Source organism: Heptranchias perlo, chromosome 28, assembly GCF_035084215.1.
Source record: "Heptranchias perlo isolate sHepPer1 chromosome 28, sHepPer1.hap1, whole genome shotgun sequence".
In the NCBI taxonomy this organism is placed as follows: Eukaryota; Metazoa; Chordata; class Chondrichthyes; order Hexanchiformes; family Hexanchidae; genus Heptranchias; species Heptranchias perlo.
The window spans coordinates 29,177,582-29,194,509 of record NC_090352.1 but is presented as its reverse complement, the minus strand read 5'-3'; the positions used below and the strand labels follow the sequence as shown (position 1 = coordinate 29,194,509).

Below are 16,928 nucleotides of genomic sequence, written 5' to 3'. Positions count from 1 at the left end.
TCTACTTCCATTTCTCTATCTCACCTTTTTTAGTTTTCTCTCTTCACTTCTTTCTTTCTGTTACCTTTCACTTATGTTCCTCCTGCTTTTTCCCCCTGTATGTCCCTTTACTTCTTTCCTCTCTCATTGTTCATTTACTTTTAGTCCTGGTAAGTCAGGTATGACTTACCAGGACTAAACTAATTTGGCAGGGGGATGGACACCAGGATGCAGGATTAGAAAGGAGAAACAAGGTGCACAAAGGATTGGGAGAGACAGATAGCACTGGCGTAAGAAATAGTATAGTATTAGGTGGGATCAAACTAAGAGAGAATACGAGAAGGTCTAAGATAGGTTTAGAGTGCATGTGTGTAAACGTACGAAGCATGGTAAATAAAGTTAGTGAGCTGCAGGTGCAAGTAGCCACATGGGAACATGATGTAGTGGCGATAATGGAGACGTAGTTCAAAAAAGGGCAGTATTGGGTACTAAATATTCCTGGATATTGATGTTCAGGAAAGATAGGGAAGGAAAAAAAGAGGGGGCAGGGGTTGGCAGTATTGATTAAGGAGAATATTGCAGTGCTGGAGAGAGAGAGGATGTCCTTAAGGGGTCAAGGACAGAATCTATTTGGTTAGAGTTAAGAAATAATAGAGTTGCCATTACACTACTGAGTGTATTCTACAGGCCTCCAACCAGTGGGAAGGATATAGAAGAGCAAATTTGCAGGGAAATTACAGAGAGGAGCAAGAACTATAGAGTAGTGATAATGGGGGGCTTCAACTGTCCTAATGTAGACTGGGATAGTAATAGTGTAAAGGGCAAAGAGAGGGAGGAATTTCTGAAGTCTGTTCAGGAGAACTTTCTAGATCAGTATGTTTCCGGCCCAACGAGGAAGGAGGCATTGCTGGATCTGCTTCTGGGGAACGAGGTGGGTCAAGTGGAGCAAATGTCAGTGGGGAAACATTTGAGGAACAATGATCATAGTATCATAAGGTTTAGATTAGTTACGGAAAAGGACAAGGAGCAATCTTAAAGAAGAGATGATTCTAGGTACATTCCCATGAGGGGGAAAGGTAGGGCAACCAAATCCACAGCTCCCTGGATGACGTAAGAGATAGAGAGTAAGATGAAGCAGAAAAAGGGGGCGTATGACAGATATCAGGTTGATAATACAAGTGAGAACCAGGCTGAATACAGAAAGTATAGAGAAGTGAAAACGGAAATAAGAGAGGCAAAGAAAGAGTATGAGAATAAACTGGCGGCTAACATAAAAGGGAATCCAAAAGTTTTCTATAGGCATAAAAATAGTTAACGGGTAGTGAGAGGAGGGGTGGGAACGATTAGGGACCAAAAAGGAGATCTACGCATGGAGGCAAAGGGGCTGGCTGAGGTACTAAATGAGTACTTTCCATCTGTCTTTAACAAGGAAGAAGATGCTGCCAAAGTCACAGTAAAACAGGAGGTAGTTGAGATACTGGATGGGCTAAAAATTGATAAAGTGGAGGTACTAGAATGGCTGGCTGTACTTAAAGTCGATAAGTCACCTGGTCCGGATGAGATACTTCCTAGGTTGCTGTGGTAGTAAGAGTGGAAATTGCAGAAGTGCTGATGAGAATCTTCCAAACCTCCTTAGATATGGGGGTGGTGCCAGAGGACTGGAGAATTGCAAATGTTATATCCTAGTTCAAAAAAGGGTGTAAGGATAAACTCAGCAACTACAGGCCAGTCAGTTTAACCTCGGTGGTAGGGAAGCTTTGAGAAATTATAATCCGGGACAAAATTTATAGTTACTTGGACAAGTGTGGATTAATAAAGGAAAGCGAGCACGGATTTGTTAAAGGCAAATCATGTTTAACTAACTTGATAAGAGTTTTTTGATGAGGAAACAGAAAGGGTTGATGAGGGCAATGCAGCTGATCTGTATATGGACTTTCAAAAGGCTTTTGATAAAGTGTTACATAATAGGCTTGTCAGCAAAATTGAAGTACGTGGAATAAAACGGGCAGTAGCAGCGTGGATACGAAATTGGCTAAGTGACAGGAAAGAGAGTAGTGGTGAACGGTTGTTTTTCGGACTGGAGGAAGGTATACAGGAGGAAGGTATCCCCGGGGTCAGTACTACGACCATTGCTTTTTTTGATATATATCAATGACTTGGACATGAGTGTACAGGCACAATTTCAAAAGTTGCAGATGACACAAAACTTGGAAGTGTAGTGAACAGTGAGGAGATAGTAATAGACTTCAAGAGCACATAGACAGGCTGGTGGAATGGGTGGACACATGGCAGATGAAATTTAATGCAGAGTAGTGCGAAGTGATATATTTTGTCAGGAAGAATGAGGAGAGGCAATATAAACTAAATGGTGCAATTCTAAAGGTGTGCAGGAACAGAGAAACCTGGGGGTATATGTGCACAAATCTTTGAAGGTGGCAGGACAGGTTGAGAAAACGGTTAAAAAAGCATACGGGATCCTGGGCTTTGTAAATAGAGGCATAGAGTACAAAAAGGTAGCCAAACTTAGTGGGAGGATAGAAGATTGGGAATTCTTCAAAAGACAGCAAAAAGTAACTAAAGGATTGATTAAGAAAGGGAAGTTAGATTATGAAAAGAAATTAGCAAAAAATATAAAAACAGATAGCAAGAGTTTCTATAGTTATATAAAAAGAAAAAGGGTGGCTAAGGCAAACATAGGTCCCTTAGAGGATGAGACCGGGAAATTAATGGTGGGAAACATGGAGATGACAAAAATGCTGAACAAATATTTTGTTTCAGTCTTTACAGTAGAGGACACTAAGAATATCCCAACACTGGACAAACAGGGGACTCTCGGGGGGGAGGAGCTAAATACGATTAAAATCACTCAAGAGATGGTACTCAGTAAAATAATGGGACTCAAGGCGGATAAATCCCCTGGACCTGATGGCTTCCATCCTAGGGTCTTGAGGGAAGTGGCAGTAGGGATTGTGGATGCTTTGGTGATAGTTTTCCAAAATTCCCTGGACTCAGGAGAGGTCCCGGCAGATTGGAAAACTGCTAATGTAACACCGTTATTTAAAAAGGGTAGTAGGCAGAAGGCTGGAAATTATAGGCCAGTTAGCTTAACATCTGTGGTGGGTAAAATTTTGGAGTCTATTATTAAGGAGACAGTAACGGAACATTTAGATAAGCATAATTTAATAGGACAAAGTCAGCATGGCTTTATGAAGGGGAAGTCATGTCTGACAAATTTGCTTGAGTTCTTCGAGGATATAACGTATAGGGTGGATAAAGGGGAACCAGTGGACGTAGTGTATTTAGACTTCCAGAAGGCATTCGACAAGGTGCCACATAAAAGATTATTACTTAAGATAAAAAATCACGGGATTGGGGGTAATATTCTGGCATGGGTGGAGGATTGGTTATCGAACAGGAAGCAGAGAGTTGGGATAAATGGTTCATTTTCGGACTGGCAACCAGTAACCAGTGGTGTTCCACAGGGGTCGGTGCTGGGTCCCCAACTCTTTACAATCTATATTAACGATTTGGAGGAGGGGACCGAGTGCAACATATCAAAATTTGCAGATGATACAAAGATGGGAGGGAGAGTAGAGAGTGAGGAGGACATAAAAAACCTGCAAGGGGATATAGACAGGCTGGGTGAGTGGGCGGAGATTTGGCAGATGCAATATAATATTGGAAAATGTGAGGTTATGCACTTTGGCAGGAAAAATCAGACAGCAAGTTATTTTCTTAATGGCGAGAGACTGGAAAGTACTGCAGTACAAAGGGATCTGGGGGTCCTAGTGCAAGAAAATCAAAAAGTTGGTATGCAGGTGCAGCAGGTGATCAAGAAAGCCAACGGAATGTTGGCTTTTATTGCTAGGGGGATAGAATATAAAAACAAGGAGGTATTGCTGCAGTTATATAAGGTATTGGTGAGACCGCACCTGGAATACTGCATACAGTTTTGGTCTCCATACTTAAGAAAAGACATACTTGCTCTCGAGGCAGTACAAAGAAGGTTCACTCGGTTAATCCCGGGGATGAGGGGGCGGACATATGAGGAGAGGTTGAGTAGATTGGGACTCTACTCATTGGAGTTCAGAAGAATGAGAGGCGATCTTATTGAAACATATAAGATTGTGAAGGGTCTTGATCGGGTGGATGCAGTAAGGATGTTCCCAAAGATGGGTGAAACTAGAACTAGGGGGCATAATCTTAGAATAAGGGGCTGCTCTTTCAAAACTGAGATGAGGAGAAACTTCTTCACTCAGAGGGTGGTAGGTCTGTGGAATTTGCTGCCCCAGGAAGCTGTGGAAGCTACATCATTAGATAAATTTAAAACAGAAATAGACAGTTTCCTAGAAGTAAAGGGAATTAGGGGTTATGGGGAGCGGGCAGGAAATTGGACATGAAGCTGAGTTCGGATCGGTCAATGCCCTGTGGGTGGCGGAGAGGGCCCAGGGGCTATGTGGCCGGGTCCTGCTCCGACTTCTTGTGTTCTTTAGATTTGTGGTTGGGATCAGATCAGCCATGATCTTATTGAATGGCGGAGCAGGCTCGAGGGGCCGATTGGCCTACTCCTGCTCCAATTTCTTATGTTCTTAAAAGCAAGGAAATTATGTTGAACTTTTATAAAACACTGGTTCGGCCACAGCTGGAGTGTTATGTCCAATTCTGGGCACCGCACTCTAGGAATAATGTGAAGGACTTAGAGAGAGTGCAGAAAAGATTTACTAGAATGGTTCCAGGGTGAGGAACTTCAGTTACATGGATAGCCTGGAGAAGCTGGGGTTGTTCTCCTTACAGCAGAGAAGGTTAAGGGGAGATTTGATAGAACTGTTCAAAATCATGAAGGGTTTAGATAAAGTAAAAAGAGAAACTGTTCCCATTGGCGGAAGGGTCGAGAACAAGAGGACACAGATTTAAAGGTGATTGGCAGAAGAACCAAAGGCAACACGAGGAAAAACTTTTTTACGCAGTGAGTAGTTATGATCCCGAACGCGCTGCTTGAAAGGGTGGTGGAAGCAGATTCAATCGTGGCTTTCAAAAAGGAATTGGATTAGTACTTGAAGGGAAAAAATTTGCAGGGCTACAGGGAAAGAGTGAGGAACGGGACTAACTGGATTGCTCTTACAAAGAACCCCGGCACAGACTTGATGGGCTGAACAGCCTCCTTCCCTGCTGTAATCATTCTATGATTCTATGAGGTAGCAGATCAGGAGTCAGACGTGAGACAGATCAAGAGTTGTTCGAGAGGTACTGGGACAGGACAGGCCTTATGCCCAAAAGTTTGAGAACCACTGCAATACTAATTAGTGAAAGCTTACATCAAAATATACACCTGTTTATGATGTGAATGAATGCCTTCATGAGGGCGTGAAAGGTCATGTCAGCTGTGGGTCAGTGGGTAGCACTCTTGCCTCTGAGTCAAAAGGTTGTGGATTCAAATCCCACTCTAGGAACTTGAGCTCTGAGGGAGTGCTGCACTGTTGGAGGTGCTGTCTTTAGGATGAGATGTTAAAACCAAGGCCCCGTCTGCCCTTTCAGGTGAATATAAAAGATCCCATTGCACTATTTCGAAGACGAGCAGGGGAATTCTTCTTGGTGTCCTAGCCAATATTGTTCCCTTAACCAACACCACTAAAACAGATTATCTGGTCCTTATCACATTGTTGTTCATGGGAGCTTGCTGTGTGCAAATTGGCTGCCATGTTTCCTACACTGCAAAAAAGTACTTCATTGGCTGTAAAGTGCTTTGGGATGTCCCGAGGTCATGAAAGGCACTATATAAAATGCAAGTCTTTCTTTCTTACATAAAACAGATCGCTACAGCCTTTGAAAGAAATATGGATTTCAGTTCTGATATTTTTGTTGGTCTATCTAAAATGCATCTGTCTTTCTCAAACAATTAGACCTTCTGAATCCTGCTCTGTACTTACTCTAAGGTGACAATCGGGGAAGCTGCTTGTAGGCTTATATTCATATAATGAAAGTATCTGTTCAACAAGGGTTGCTTGAAGAAATCCAGGATTCTGACATTGACTGCAACAGACTTTCCAATTTCAATCTGGAGGAAGGATCAGGTGATGAAATAACTCTTTATTTACACCCTCCTCCTCATTTTCCAACCATTCCCTCATTTAGATTTCTTTGCAGCATTCCCTGGCTGAGAGATTTTTCCTCAAGCCACCCAACAAAATGCTATTGCTCTAAATGCAGGTACCAGAAGTACTAGTTTAGCACTAAATTACTACAATGTGACCCCAATAAAGTTAACAGCAACAAATTGCATGTAGCTTTCATTTCCCTAATGTTATGGTATGGAAATATAACTTTTATTCAGTCAGAAAATAATTTAGACTGCTCAGTAGTTATAGCTGAGTATTACACTGCATTTGTAGATCTTTAATGTACTTACCTTGTGAATAAGATCTAGCTCAAAATCTAATATATCTGATACATGGATCTCTGCTCTTGCTGGACCTTTGCATGTCAGGCACAGGTCATATGCTTTCATTGTCACAATTCCAGGTTGCAGTGGCCTTATCTGCAGCAACAAGGATAGCATTGTCAATGCAAGCAAAAAAAAATACGTAGAAAGAGTTTGAGAACTTGATACTAACTTGTACATAGTTTTTTGCCTCGATATATGTGCTAGTCAAAATCTCAGTGTCAGTTGTATTAATAAAAAAATATCCAGAGCCTTCAGTTAAATAAATTATTTCCTGAAGAAAAATAAAACAAAAGTTACTGGCATTGTATTGTTTATAGATGCACAAATTTGGTCTATAACTTGCTCACAAAACTTAATTTATATAACACTTTATCACATCCTCAGGATGTCCCAAAGTGCTTCAAATCTAATAAACTACTTTTGAAGCACAGTCTCTGTTGTTATACAGGCAAATGCAGTAGCCAGTCAGCACAAAGCCAGCACCCACAAATAGCAAATGAGATGAATGACTAGTTAGTCCGCTTCTGGTGGTGTTGGTTGAGGGAAGAATGTTATCCAAAATACTGGGAGAACTCCCAGCTCTTTCTGGAATCTTTTACCTCCACCTGAACAGGCAGATGTGGCTTTGAGTTAATGCCTCATCTAAAAGATAGTACCTCCACAATGCAGCTTACCACAGAAATTATAATCTAGATAATGTGTTCAAGTGCTGGAGTGAGGCTTCTGACTTAGCGGCAATGGCGTTATGAAACAAGTCAGGTTGACACTCAACAGTTTTATTATGAAATATTATATCAATGTAAAAACCTTTCCACAGGTACAACATAATAATGGCAAATACATTCCAATTTCAGGTAATTTTCTAGGGTTATAAAGCTACTAAACAATTGCTATTTTTTTTGTATTTGATAGCAGGCAAGTGTTACGAATTGAACACAGGTGGAGAGATATGATCAGTATCTCCAATTTTTAGGCTCTCGTACCCCATTTATGGCTTTGTAACCTGTGAGTTATCTGCCTAGTCTGACCTGTGGAAATAATTTATGGTGGCCAAATAAGTAAAATTCTGTTTTTCCCTATATGAGTTACAGAGATCATTACCAGTGTTTTGTGGATTGCATTTGAAAATTACATTTGCTTACAATTAGGGACACTGGTTTACGATGACCGGTTAAGTCAAATTCAGTTTTAAGGATTTACACAGGCATTTTGTGGATCGTATTCCTTCAAAATTACCTATCGTCTATTTAACTTATTGGATTTCACAAAGATATTAACAGAAGAGTAATAATGAGCAGCATTTTAATTAACCCTTGCTAATTTACAATTTTTTTACATGTTCTTTGATATTTAATGTCTGTCTTACCAAAATATCAGGATGATTGTACACAGTGAGGTTTTTGGGTACCAAGGACACATCATCCACCAGCAACAAATCAATAGAAGCTCCTATTGGCAAAAACAAAATATCCTGCAGTACAAAACAAGGCATACATATTGTGACATGCTTATACAGATGAAATGGATTCAGTATGTACTTAAAACAAAAATGCACTGCTAGAACACATTTACTTTTCAAGAATAAAGGATGCATGTTACAACACGAGGAAATTTTAACCAAGAACTTATAGATCGATCTGTTATTGCTCTAAGCTTAACGCATATTCTTTCTGTAAACCAAAGATGCAAACATCTGGGGCCCGATTTTACCAGGGGTGTGGGTTCTCAGCGGGTGGTCAGTCGGGCTCGTGAAAAACGCGCCGTCCGAATTGAGTGCGTTGCGCGCGCGATCGCGGCATAATTGAGGCAATTAGCCGGCAGGTACGGGTTCCCCGCTTCGCAGCTGCGTGCTGGCGGCCTGCGCATGCGCATTGACGTCTGAGCGATGGTGGAGCTCTATTTAAAGGGGCAGTCCACCAAAGCCCCTCCAGCCACAACCTAGAGTCCATGCAGGATGGAGGAGCGCAGGGGTAAGGCTGCTCCCCGATTCACGGACCACGCCCTCCAGGTGCTGCTGGACGGGGTCCGTATGAGGAGGGAGACGCTGTTCCCCACCGATGGAAGGAGGTGCCCTGGCAGCGCCACCAAGAGGGCATGGAAGGAGGTGGCGTCGGAGGTCACAAGCAGGGGCAACAACACCCGGACTTGGATTCAGTGCCGGAAGAGATTCAATGACCTCACCAGGTCCGGGAAAGTGAGTACACTAACGCACTCTGCGTCACTCTGTCTTCCACATCACCTCAAACACCTCACAACCCCATCTCCACTGACAGCACAGCGCTCCCGCACCAATCCTCACAGCCACCCAACTATCATCCTCACAGTGCCTGCACGTACCCACCGTCCCTGTCCCCACTCGACCACTACCACACACCCCAATGCTCATACAATGGGATGGCCATGTGGCACACGCATCCTCCCATCCATCTGCCACACGCTCAACCCACTCACACCAATGCTTGAAGCGTCTCACATTGCAATCATCACTCAATAACGTTTTTGTGTTTTGCCCTCACAGGAGAAGAGGTGCAAGAACGCACGCGATAGGGCACGCACCGGAGGGGGCCCGCCACACGAGGTGGCTCTGACAGACGCCAAGGTCGAGGCGTTGGAGATCAGCCACACGCTGCATTGCCTGTCCGTGGTGGATGGCGAGGCTGGTTCTGGCGAAACGGCCAGTAAGGGAAAGCTGGCACTCAGCACTCATGAGCGCGAATGATCTTAGCATCACATGGCATATGCCGCACCGCCACATTTGGTCACATGCCTGATATTGCCCTCTGTTGTCTTGCAGGGCCATCTGCGATCGACGTTTCCGTTGAGGGCGATTCCTCAGAGGACATGCCCGTCTCTGAGGGTGCATCGTCACACATGAGCCTTGCATCCACCAGCGCAGATACACACACCTCGGTGGGTCCCCCCCCCTCAGTTAGTTGGGATTGCACATGGTGAGACACCGCGCACACGTGAGCATGAGCAGACCCTGGTGGCAGGGTCAGCCGCGGAGGGTCCGCGTCGGTGGGAGCACTCTTCTCCAGGCTCTGCTCAGCCGGACCCAGATGCTGAACCCAGGGGGCCACCAGTCAAAAGGAGAGTCGTCGAGGGGCACCAGCACATTGCTGAGGTACTGGGAGAGGTGCCACGCGCACTCTCCACAATCGCACGGAGGATGGAGGAGTCCAACTCCTGCATGAGGGGAATGGTGGCACAGGTGCAGGAGGGTATTGCCGAGATAGTGTCGCAGGGACGTGAAGACATCTCTGAGATAGTGTCGCGGGTAGGTGTGGGAACGTCTGCGGTGGAGGACAGGCTAGCCTCCCTCGAGCGTCACGCACAGCTCACCAATGAGTCCATCCAGGCCCTCACAACGGCTGTTCGGATTCAGGGTGAGCAACATTCTGCCGCCATCAACAGGTTGACAGATACATTGGAGGTGGCCTTGCAAGGTCTCACCCCCGTCATCCAAACTGCCGTCCAGCAGGGTGGAAGGGGTGATGTGGGCCTTGGCCATGAGAGGGAAGATGGTGAACGGGGAAATGGAAGTGTGGACGCTACTCAAGGCGCCCCCACGTCTCACCCGTTGCCCCCCTCTCAACCAGTGCCCGCAATAGTCCATCCTCTCCAGGTGGCCGAGTCTGCCCCTGCACAGATGCAGGAGGAGCAGTCTGTGGAGGTGCCAAAGCATCTACCAGGTCAGGGCACGAACAGGAGCAACCTGCCACCACCTCTGCTGGAGCCACAGGGGTAACACCACGTAGGGGTACCAGGAAACAAAAACCCAAAGTTCCGTGAGCACACAGGGATTGCACCAGGGTGTTTGTCTATTTGTTATCTTTTTATTTCCAGTCTTTGAATGGCAACACAAAATAAACTCACTTTTTCTCACCAATGCTGCCACCTCTTGTCCATAATTCTGCGGCTTGTGCAATATGTCCCTTCCGTGCGCCTCATCATGACGACGACCACCCCGTCCCACCCATTGGGCATAATACAGTGGGTGCAGGTGTACAGGCACCACTCTTCTGTGGAGGGAGCCTGTATGGACCCTCGTCTGTGCACGTTATGACATGTGAACGCCTCACACAGTGTGATGTTAGGAGAACCGCTGGCATATGAGTGCCTCCCTGGCCTGACGAGCACGCAGGTGAGCCGGTATTCGGGCCATGGGTCGTTCCTCCTCCTCTCGCTCGTACTCCTCCTCTTCCTCCTCATTGTCGTCCTCAATGTGGGTGGCGGGTGTGCATGGGGCCTCCTCCAGCGGCACCCCTCTCTGTAGTGCCATGTTATGCAGGGCACAGCAGACAACTATAATTCGTCCCACTCGGAGTGGCGTGTATTAGAGCGCTCCCCCGGAACGATCAAGGCACCTGAAGCGCATCTTGAGCAGCCCTATAGCCTGCTCAATTGTAGACCTGGTAGCAATGTGGCTGTCATTATATCGACGCTGCGGCTCGGTAATGGGGTTCCTCAGAGGTGTCATAAGCCACGTGTGCAGGGGATATCCCTTGTCGCCGAGGAGCCAGCCGTTGCCGGTGTTGGGTGCGTGGAAGAGGGGCAGGACGGTGGACTCCCTGAGGACGAAGGCATCGTGGCAGCTGCCAGGGTATCTGGCGCACACGTGTAGGAATCTCTGGCGGTGGTCACACATGAGCTGGGCGTTCATGGAGTGATACCCTTTCCTGTTGATGAACAGCCCTGGCTCTTGTGGAGGTGCCCGTATTGCTATGTGGGTGCAATCGATTACACCCTGCACCCGTGGGAAGCCAGCCACATCATGGAATCCAACCGCCCTCTCCGTCTGGCTGCGCTCATCCATGGCGAAGTTGATGTAGGTCGAGGCTCTGCTGAACAACCCATCGGTGACCTGCCTTATGCACTTGTGTGCAGACGACTGAGAGACCCCGGTGATGTCCCCCGTGGCACCCTGGAAGGATCCGGAGGCGAAGAAGTTGAGGGCAGTGGTGACTTTGACGGCGACGGGTAAGAAGATGCTGCTTGGTCCATCCGGGAGCAGCTCGTCATTAAGGAGGCTGCAGATGTCGGCGACTACCTGGCGAGTGACTCTGAGCCTACGTATGCACTGCTTCTCAGAGAGGTCCATGAAGCTGAGCCTCGGTCTGTAGACCCTGTGCGGAGGGTAGTGCCTCCTGCGACGCATCTCTCTTTGCGGTTGCCCTCCATCCTGCTGTGCAGGTGGATGTGCCACAGCACCGTGTTGTGGGGATGCACGTCTCTGAGGCGGACGGCGTGGACTGCGAGGCTGGTGATGCTGTTCGTCCTCCGAGGATGTCAACGCAGCACCCATCTGGCAGGTGTAGGTCTGCGGAGTTGTGCACGGTAGAAAAGTGTGTCCTCGCACAGAGATTGCACTTCCACGCCGGTGAATCTTCTTGCTTGGAGGAGGGTGGTGAAGGGCAGGCGTTGCCCAATGTTACGGAGTGTCCTCCTGCGTTGGTGAAGGCTCTCCCCCCGCACCTGCGGAATGCACCTTGGCAGCTGCCACGGGCTGCTGGCTGCAACACGTCCGTTGGGAGTGAGAGTGTTTCCCCCAGTATGGGAAACAGTCTCATTTCACCGTAAAATCCCACACTTGTTAAAAAAACAGCTCAATCAGGTCATTTAATGACCTGAAATAGCTAGATAAATACTTTCAAGTGGAACCTCGCTGGCTTTAATTGCCTGCGGGATTCCCACCAGCGGGGGCTGCGCACACACCCCCGCCCGTCAGCGCGGAACCCGGAAGTGGGCGGGATCGAGGCGCGATCCGGTCCCGCTCCTCGATTTCGGGATTTTAGAGGCCCCCCCGCCGAGAACGCACCCGAGACCGGGTGCTAAAATCGGGCCCCTGTTTTCTCTTTTGTACTTTCTACAATAAATTAAATGTTCCTCTGATAATTTACAGAAAAAGAAGTTTTAATTCCTGTCAAATAAGAACTTCATTGCTGTCGGACCAAAATACCCATGTGCCATTCACACACAAAAGGGCCCCTCTGATCACATTGCCTTCGCTGCAGGTTGTAATTTTAACTTGCTCTTTTGAGCAGGCGAGAGGGACACCTGCCGGAATGCAATGGGGTCCTTCTTGAAATATGCAGATGGGGCTCCGATAATGTCATCGGAGCCCGACTGCAATTTTAAACGGAGGCCAGCGTGGGGAAGCTATTGTGGCTTCTTTGCCAGGTCAACCCGATGGCAAAAGGAGCTGGAGCCAGAAGAGGTCCAGAAAGGTAGGTTAATTTTTTTGTTGTTGGTTTCTTTGTGGGCTAAGGGAAGGAGGTGTGCTTCCCTGGGCCCCGCAACTGTGGGCCTCCCCTGCCCCGGGCGTCCGTTCCCTCCCCCATCCGCAATGCCACCCCGACCTCCTCTTCTAAACACTTATCCGAGTGCAAGGGACTGTCCCTTCCAGTACCTGGCTGAGACCATCTGATGCTGGAATTTCTGCTCCTGCCAGCTGGCGCTTCCTGTTGGGTTTGGGCGGGAGACTGAACGATGAGGTCGAGGAGTTAAAGTCTCTCGGGCCTCATGCTGCTGAGGGACAGATGGTTTGCCATCCACCTTAGCCCTTGCCCGCACAATTCCCCCCAGGGCGTTAAAATCAGAGCTAAAGTAGCCCTTTCCTTCAGGTTTTATTTTCTTACTGATTTTCTTCTTTCCCCCTTCCATCCTGAAGGTGTTGACTCCTTGCTGGAGTACAGTTACATGGTCGCCAGTTGCCCTCCAGTACATTGCTCAAGTAGTTATTAATCATGGGTGAACTGTGACAATTAGTAGACAATTTGACTGCAAGTGGCATCACAATCAAATCTACTTCTCTCCTGATCTGATGTACACTTCCAGCAGAGGTTGTTGGATACTGAATAGGAGTGGGGAACCCTACATTAATCGGGCAATATCATTTTAAAAGAATGGTCAAGTTTTATAGTCAAGAGATACACTAAAAAGTTTCAAAGCAAGATCAAATAGGGATTTAATTGTCTTCATTGTAAAAGTACAATTAGTACAAGCACATACTACAAAAGTAAAGTTCTTTTCAAATTCTTCCAATATACTCATTACAGGATTGACAAACAAAAACACTGGGTTTCCCCCACCACTTGAGTGGATATAATATTTTTAAAATGTATATTATTCAGACATCTAAATGCACCAACGGATTAGCATAGTTCAAAGCTACTTTATCATTAACTTACAACAGGGCTTTGTGTTATGTCAGCAACGGTCTTTCGATAACCGATTAAATATACCGAAATAGACACTGTTCCTTTCCTCCTGTAAACTATAACCATCCGATGACCTGTTGGTCAAAAAAAGAGCTATGGTAAATCTTTGAGTATAATATGCACACTCAGGTTGAGCTGTGAATTTTAGGAAAAATGTTAGTGTAATATACACTTCTCACTTTTGAATTTTTCTTTTCGGGAAAAACATTGTAGTCTTGAATTTTCTCACGACCTCTAACATAAGAACATAAGAAATAGGCGCAGGAGTAGGCCAATCGGCCCCTCGAGCCTGCTCCACCATTCAATAAGATCATGGCTGATCTGATCCTAACCTCAAATCTAAATTCATGTCCAATTTCCTGCCCGCTCCCCGTAACCCCTAATTCCCTTTACTTCTAGGAAACTGTCGATTTATTTAATGATGTAGCTTCCACAGCTTCCTGGGGCAGCAAATTCCACAGACCTACTACCCTCTGAGTGAAGAAGTTTCTCCTCATCTCAGTTTTGAAAGAGCAGCCCCTTATTCTAAGATTATGCCCCCTAGTTCTAGTTTCACCCATCCTTGGGAACATCCTTACCGCATCCACCCGATCAAGCCCCTTCACAATCTTATATGTTTCAATAAGATCGCCTCTCATTCTTCTGAACTCCAATGAGTAGAGTCCCAATCTACTCAACCTCTCCTCATATGTCCGCCCCCTCATCCCCAGGATTAACCGAGTGAACCTTCTTTGTACTGCCTCGAGAGCAAGTATGTCTTTTCTTAAGTATGGACACCAAAACTGTATGCAGTATTCCAGGTGCGGTCTCACCAATACCTTATATAACTGCAGCAATACCTCCCTATTTTTATATTCTATCCCCCGAGCAATAAAAGCCAACATTCCGTTGGCCTTCTTGATCACCTGCTGCACCTGCATACTAACTTTTTGATTTTCTTGCACTAGGACCCCCAGATCCCTTTGTACTCCAGTACTTTCCAGTTTCTCGCCATTAAGATAATAACTTGCTGTCTGATTTTTCCTGCCAAAGTGCATAACCTCACATTTTCCAATATTGTATTGCATCTGCCAAATCTCCGCCCACTCACCCAGCCTGTCTATATCCCCCTGTAGGTTTTTTATGTCCTCCTCACTCTCCACTTTCCCTCCCATCTTTGTATCATCTGCAAACTTTGATATGTTACACTTGTTCCCCTCCTCCACCCTCTAGCAGTTCTTTGGTGTTGGAATGGTGAATATACTCAATGAGGCTAGCAAATGGATATGGGTTCTGCTTTCACTGGGCTTCAGCCCCATAATAGCTGAACTGCCGTTTCTGATCGGGTCTGAGGCCTTCTAATAGTGTGCACTGATGCTGCGGAGAGCTCATTACAATATATTAAAATGAAGAGGAGTTCCCAAAAACCTGTGATTTGCAGTCCCAATGCTCCAAGGGTAATTCATGATTAAAGAAAGAGGCATGCCTGTTGTCAGCATTAGCTGGTACTGGCGGGAGTGCTTTAGTAACTTCTTTACCCAAAGAATGTGGAATGCGCTACCACAAGGAGTAGTTGAGGCAAATAGCATTGATGCATTTAAAGGGAATCTCGATAAGCACATGAGGGAGAAAGGAATAGAATGGTATCCTGATTGGGTTAGATGAAGTAGGGAGGGAGGAGGCTCGTGTGGAGTATAAACGCCAGCATTGACCAGTTGGGCTGAATGGCCTATTTCTGTGATGTAGTTTCGATGTAATTCGATGTTTGGAGCCTGCAGCCTGAAGCTTTAAAATGCAATTAGAAGAGAGCTTTTTGTTTACTTTGTGCCTGGACAGAGTTGACCTTCCCTCTGACAGCCCAAGGGCCTGTGAGACCACTGGAAATTTTTTCTCTCCACCCAAAAAGGCTGAGTTAAAGTTCTGAGATTCCTAATGGGCATTCTCTTGTTCTCTATTTTAACAGAGCAGGAGCAGGAGCAAAACAGAATAGAGGAAAGGAAAGTGAGGCAGTATTTAAGGAAAATCTACACCACAAGATAATACCTCCCACAAAAAGAATTTATAGTCCATGCAGATTTTCTGAAGATTTTAGTGACAAGCTCTGTATGAAAAGAGTGTGCTTCACTAAAGAGATTATAGGAGATTACATCTGTATGTAACTATCCTCCACTCTCTGCATTTTTCTGGAGAAATCACTCTGCTTTTATCGAGAGACATTGCTGCAGTTTCGGTCATGAGTTCTGTTTGCTGTATTTGGTAGACTATTTTTAATTAGACTGGGTAGACTGCTGTAGTGTGCTGTTTAAACAAACTCTGTTTGCTAAGTAAATAGACTTTGTTTGCTGTGAAATACGCTGCTGTGAGTCCCGCCTCCAACTCATTGGCTGACACAGTGCAACTCATTACCTGACACAGTGATGTCAATAGACACTCTGGTATCCCACTACAACCCTTCACATTATCATTATATTTTAGGGTATTTGTACTCAGTATACAATACATCACCATGTAGTCTCTTCTGTCCACTTCCATCATCTCTTAAGATCATTTCCATTAGTCTGGCTGCATGAAAACTGCCCAGAGAACTGTTGGATGATTTCCAATTAATCAGCAGTGAGGTAAAGTTATCAAATTTCCGTCCATATTGATCATACGCTGTCAGCTCCAAAATGGTGTTCCTGCAGAAAGAAACGGGTACCTACTCAAACAAAAAAAAACACGAAAATAAAGATATAGAAATCATCTAAGAAACATAAAGTTGCAGTCTTTTAATGTTTTTTTAGATGAACTGTATCAAGTTGATTATCTAGACTGTCTATACAAGAGTTAGAAAGATACAATTGTAAGAAGTGTAAGTGGAAATACTGGACAGATGAAAACCTCTTGACAGCTTTTTAAAACTATATAATCAAAGATTCTAGATTTGTGTGAATCTACTTGGATACCTTTTGATTGAATCACATTAAGTAATTTCATAATTTGACCAATAAAAGTACAATACTTAAAATGTCATTATGTAAATTATATGTTTGAGGCAGCATTGTATGGTGTTGAATTAAAAAAACAAGGCTGCTAAATTAAAACTACTGGATTTTTGGCGGTACAGCGTAATTACAATTTTGAGCACTGATGCTTCAATCTCTTTGAATTCCTACTGCAGTGAATGGAGATTAAACCAGTAAGGGAAGTACTGCCGGCATGAAAATGAGAACGTTGAAACAAAACCTTTGGAATTTCAGTTAAATAGTAGAGCTGAGTTGTATTCTGTCCAACATTTTGCTTAAACCATTCCCACTTTCCTCCAATAA

General features: G+C 45.3%; 1 protein-coding gene across 1 annotated transcript in view; it reads right to left on the bottom strand.

Moving 5' to 3' along the window:
- Positions 1-16,928, bottom strand: part of LOC137299223 (nuclear pore membrane glycoprotein 210-like) — a 123,223-nt gene that overhangs the window by 42,057 nt on the left and 64,238 nt on the right. Inside the window, exons 17-22 of the mRNA XM_067967886.1 lie at positions 16,126-16,318; positions 13,612-13,715; positions 7,788-7,892; positions 6,591-6,692; positions 6,386-6,514; positions 5,907-6,034 (exon numbers count right to left, since the gene is read on the bottom strand). Coding sequence (XP_067823987.1) covers positions 5,907-6,034; positions 6,386-6,514; positions 6,591-6,692; positions 7,788-7,892; positions 13,612-13,715; positions 16,126-16,318 — 761 coding nt within the window. The remainder of the gene's footprint in view (positions 1-5,906; positions 6,035-6,385; positions 6,515-6,590; positions 6,693-7,787; positions 7,893-13,611; positions 13,716-16,125; positions 16,319-16,928) is intronic.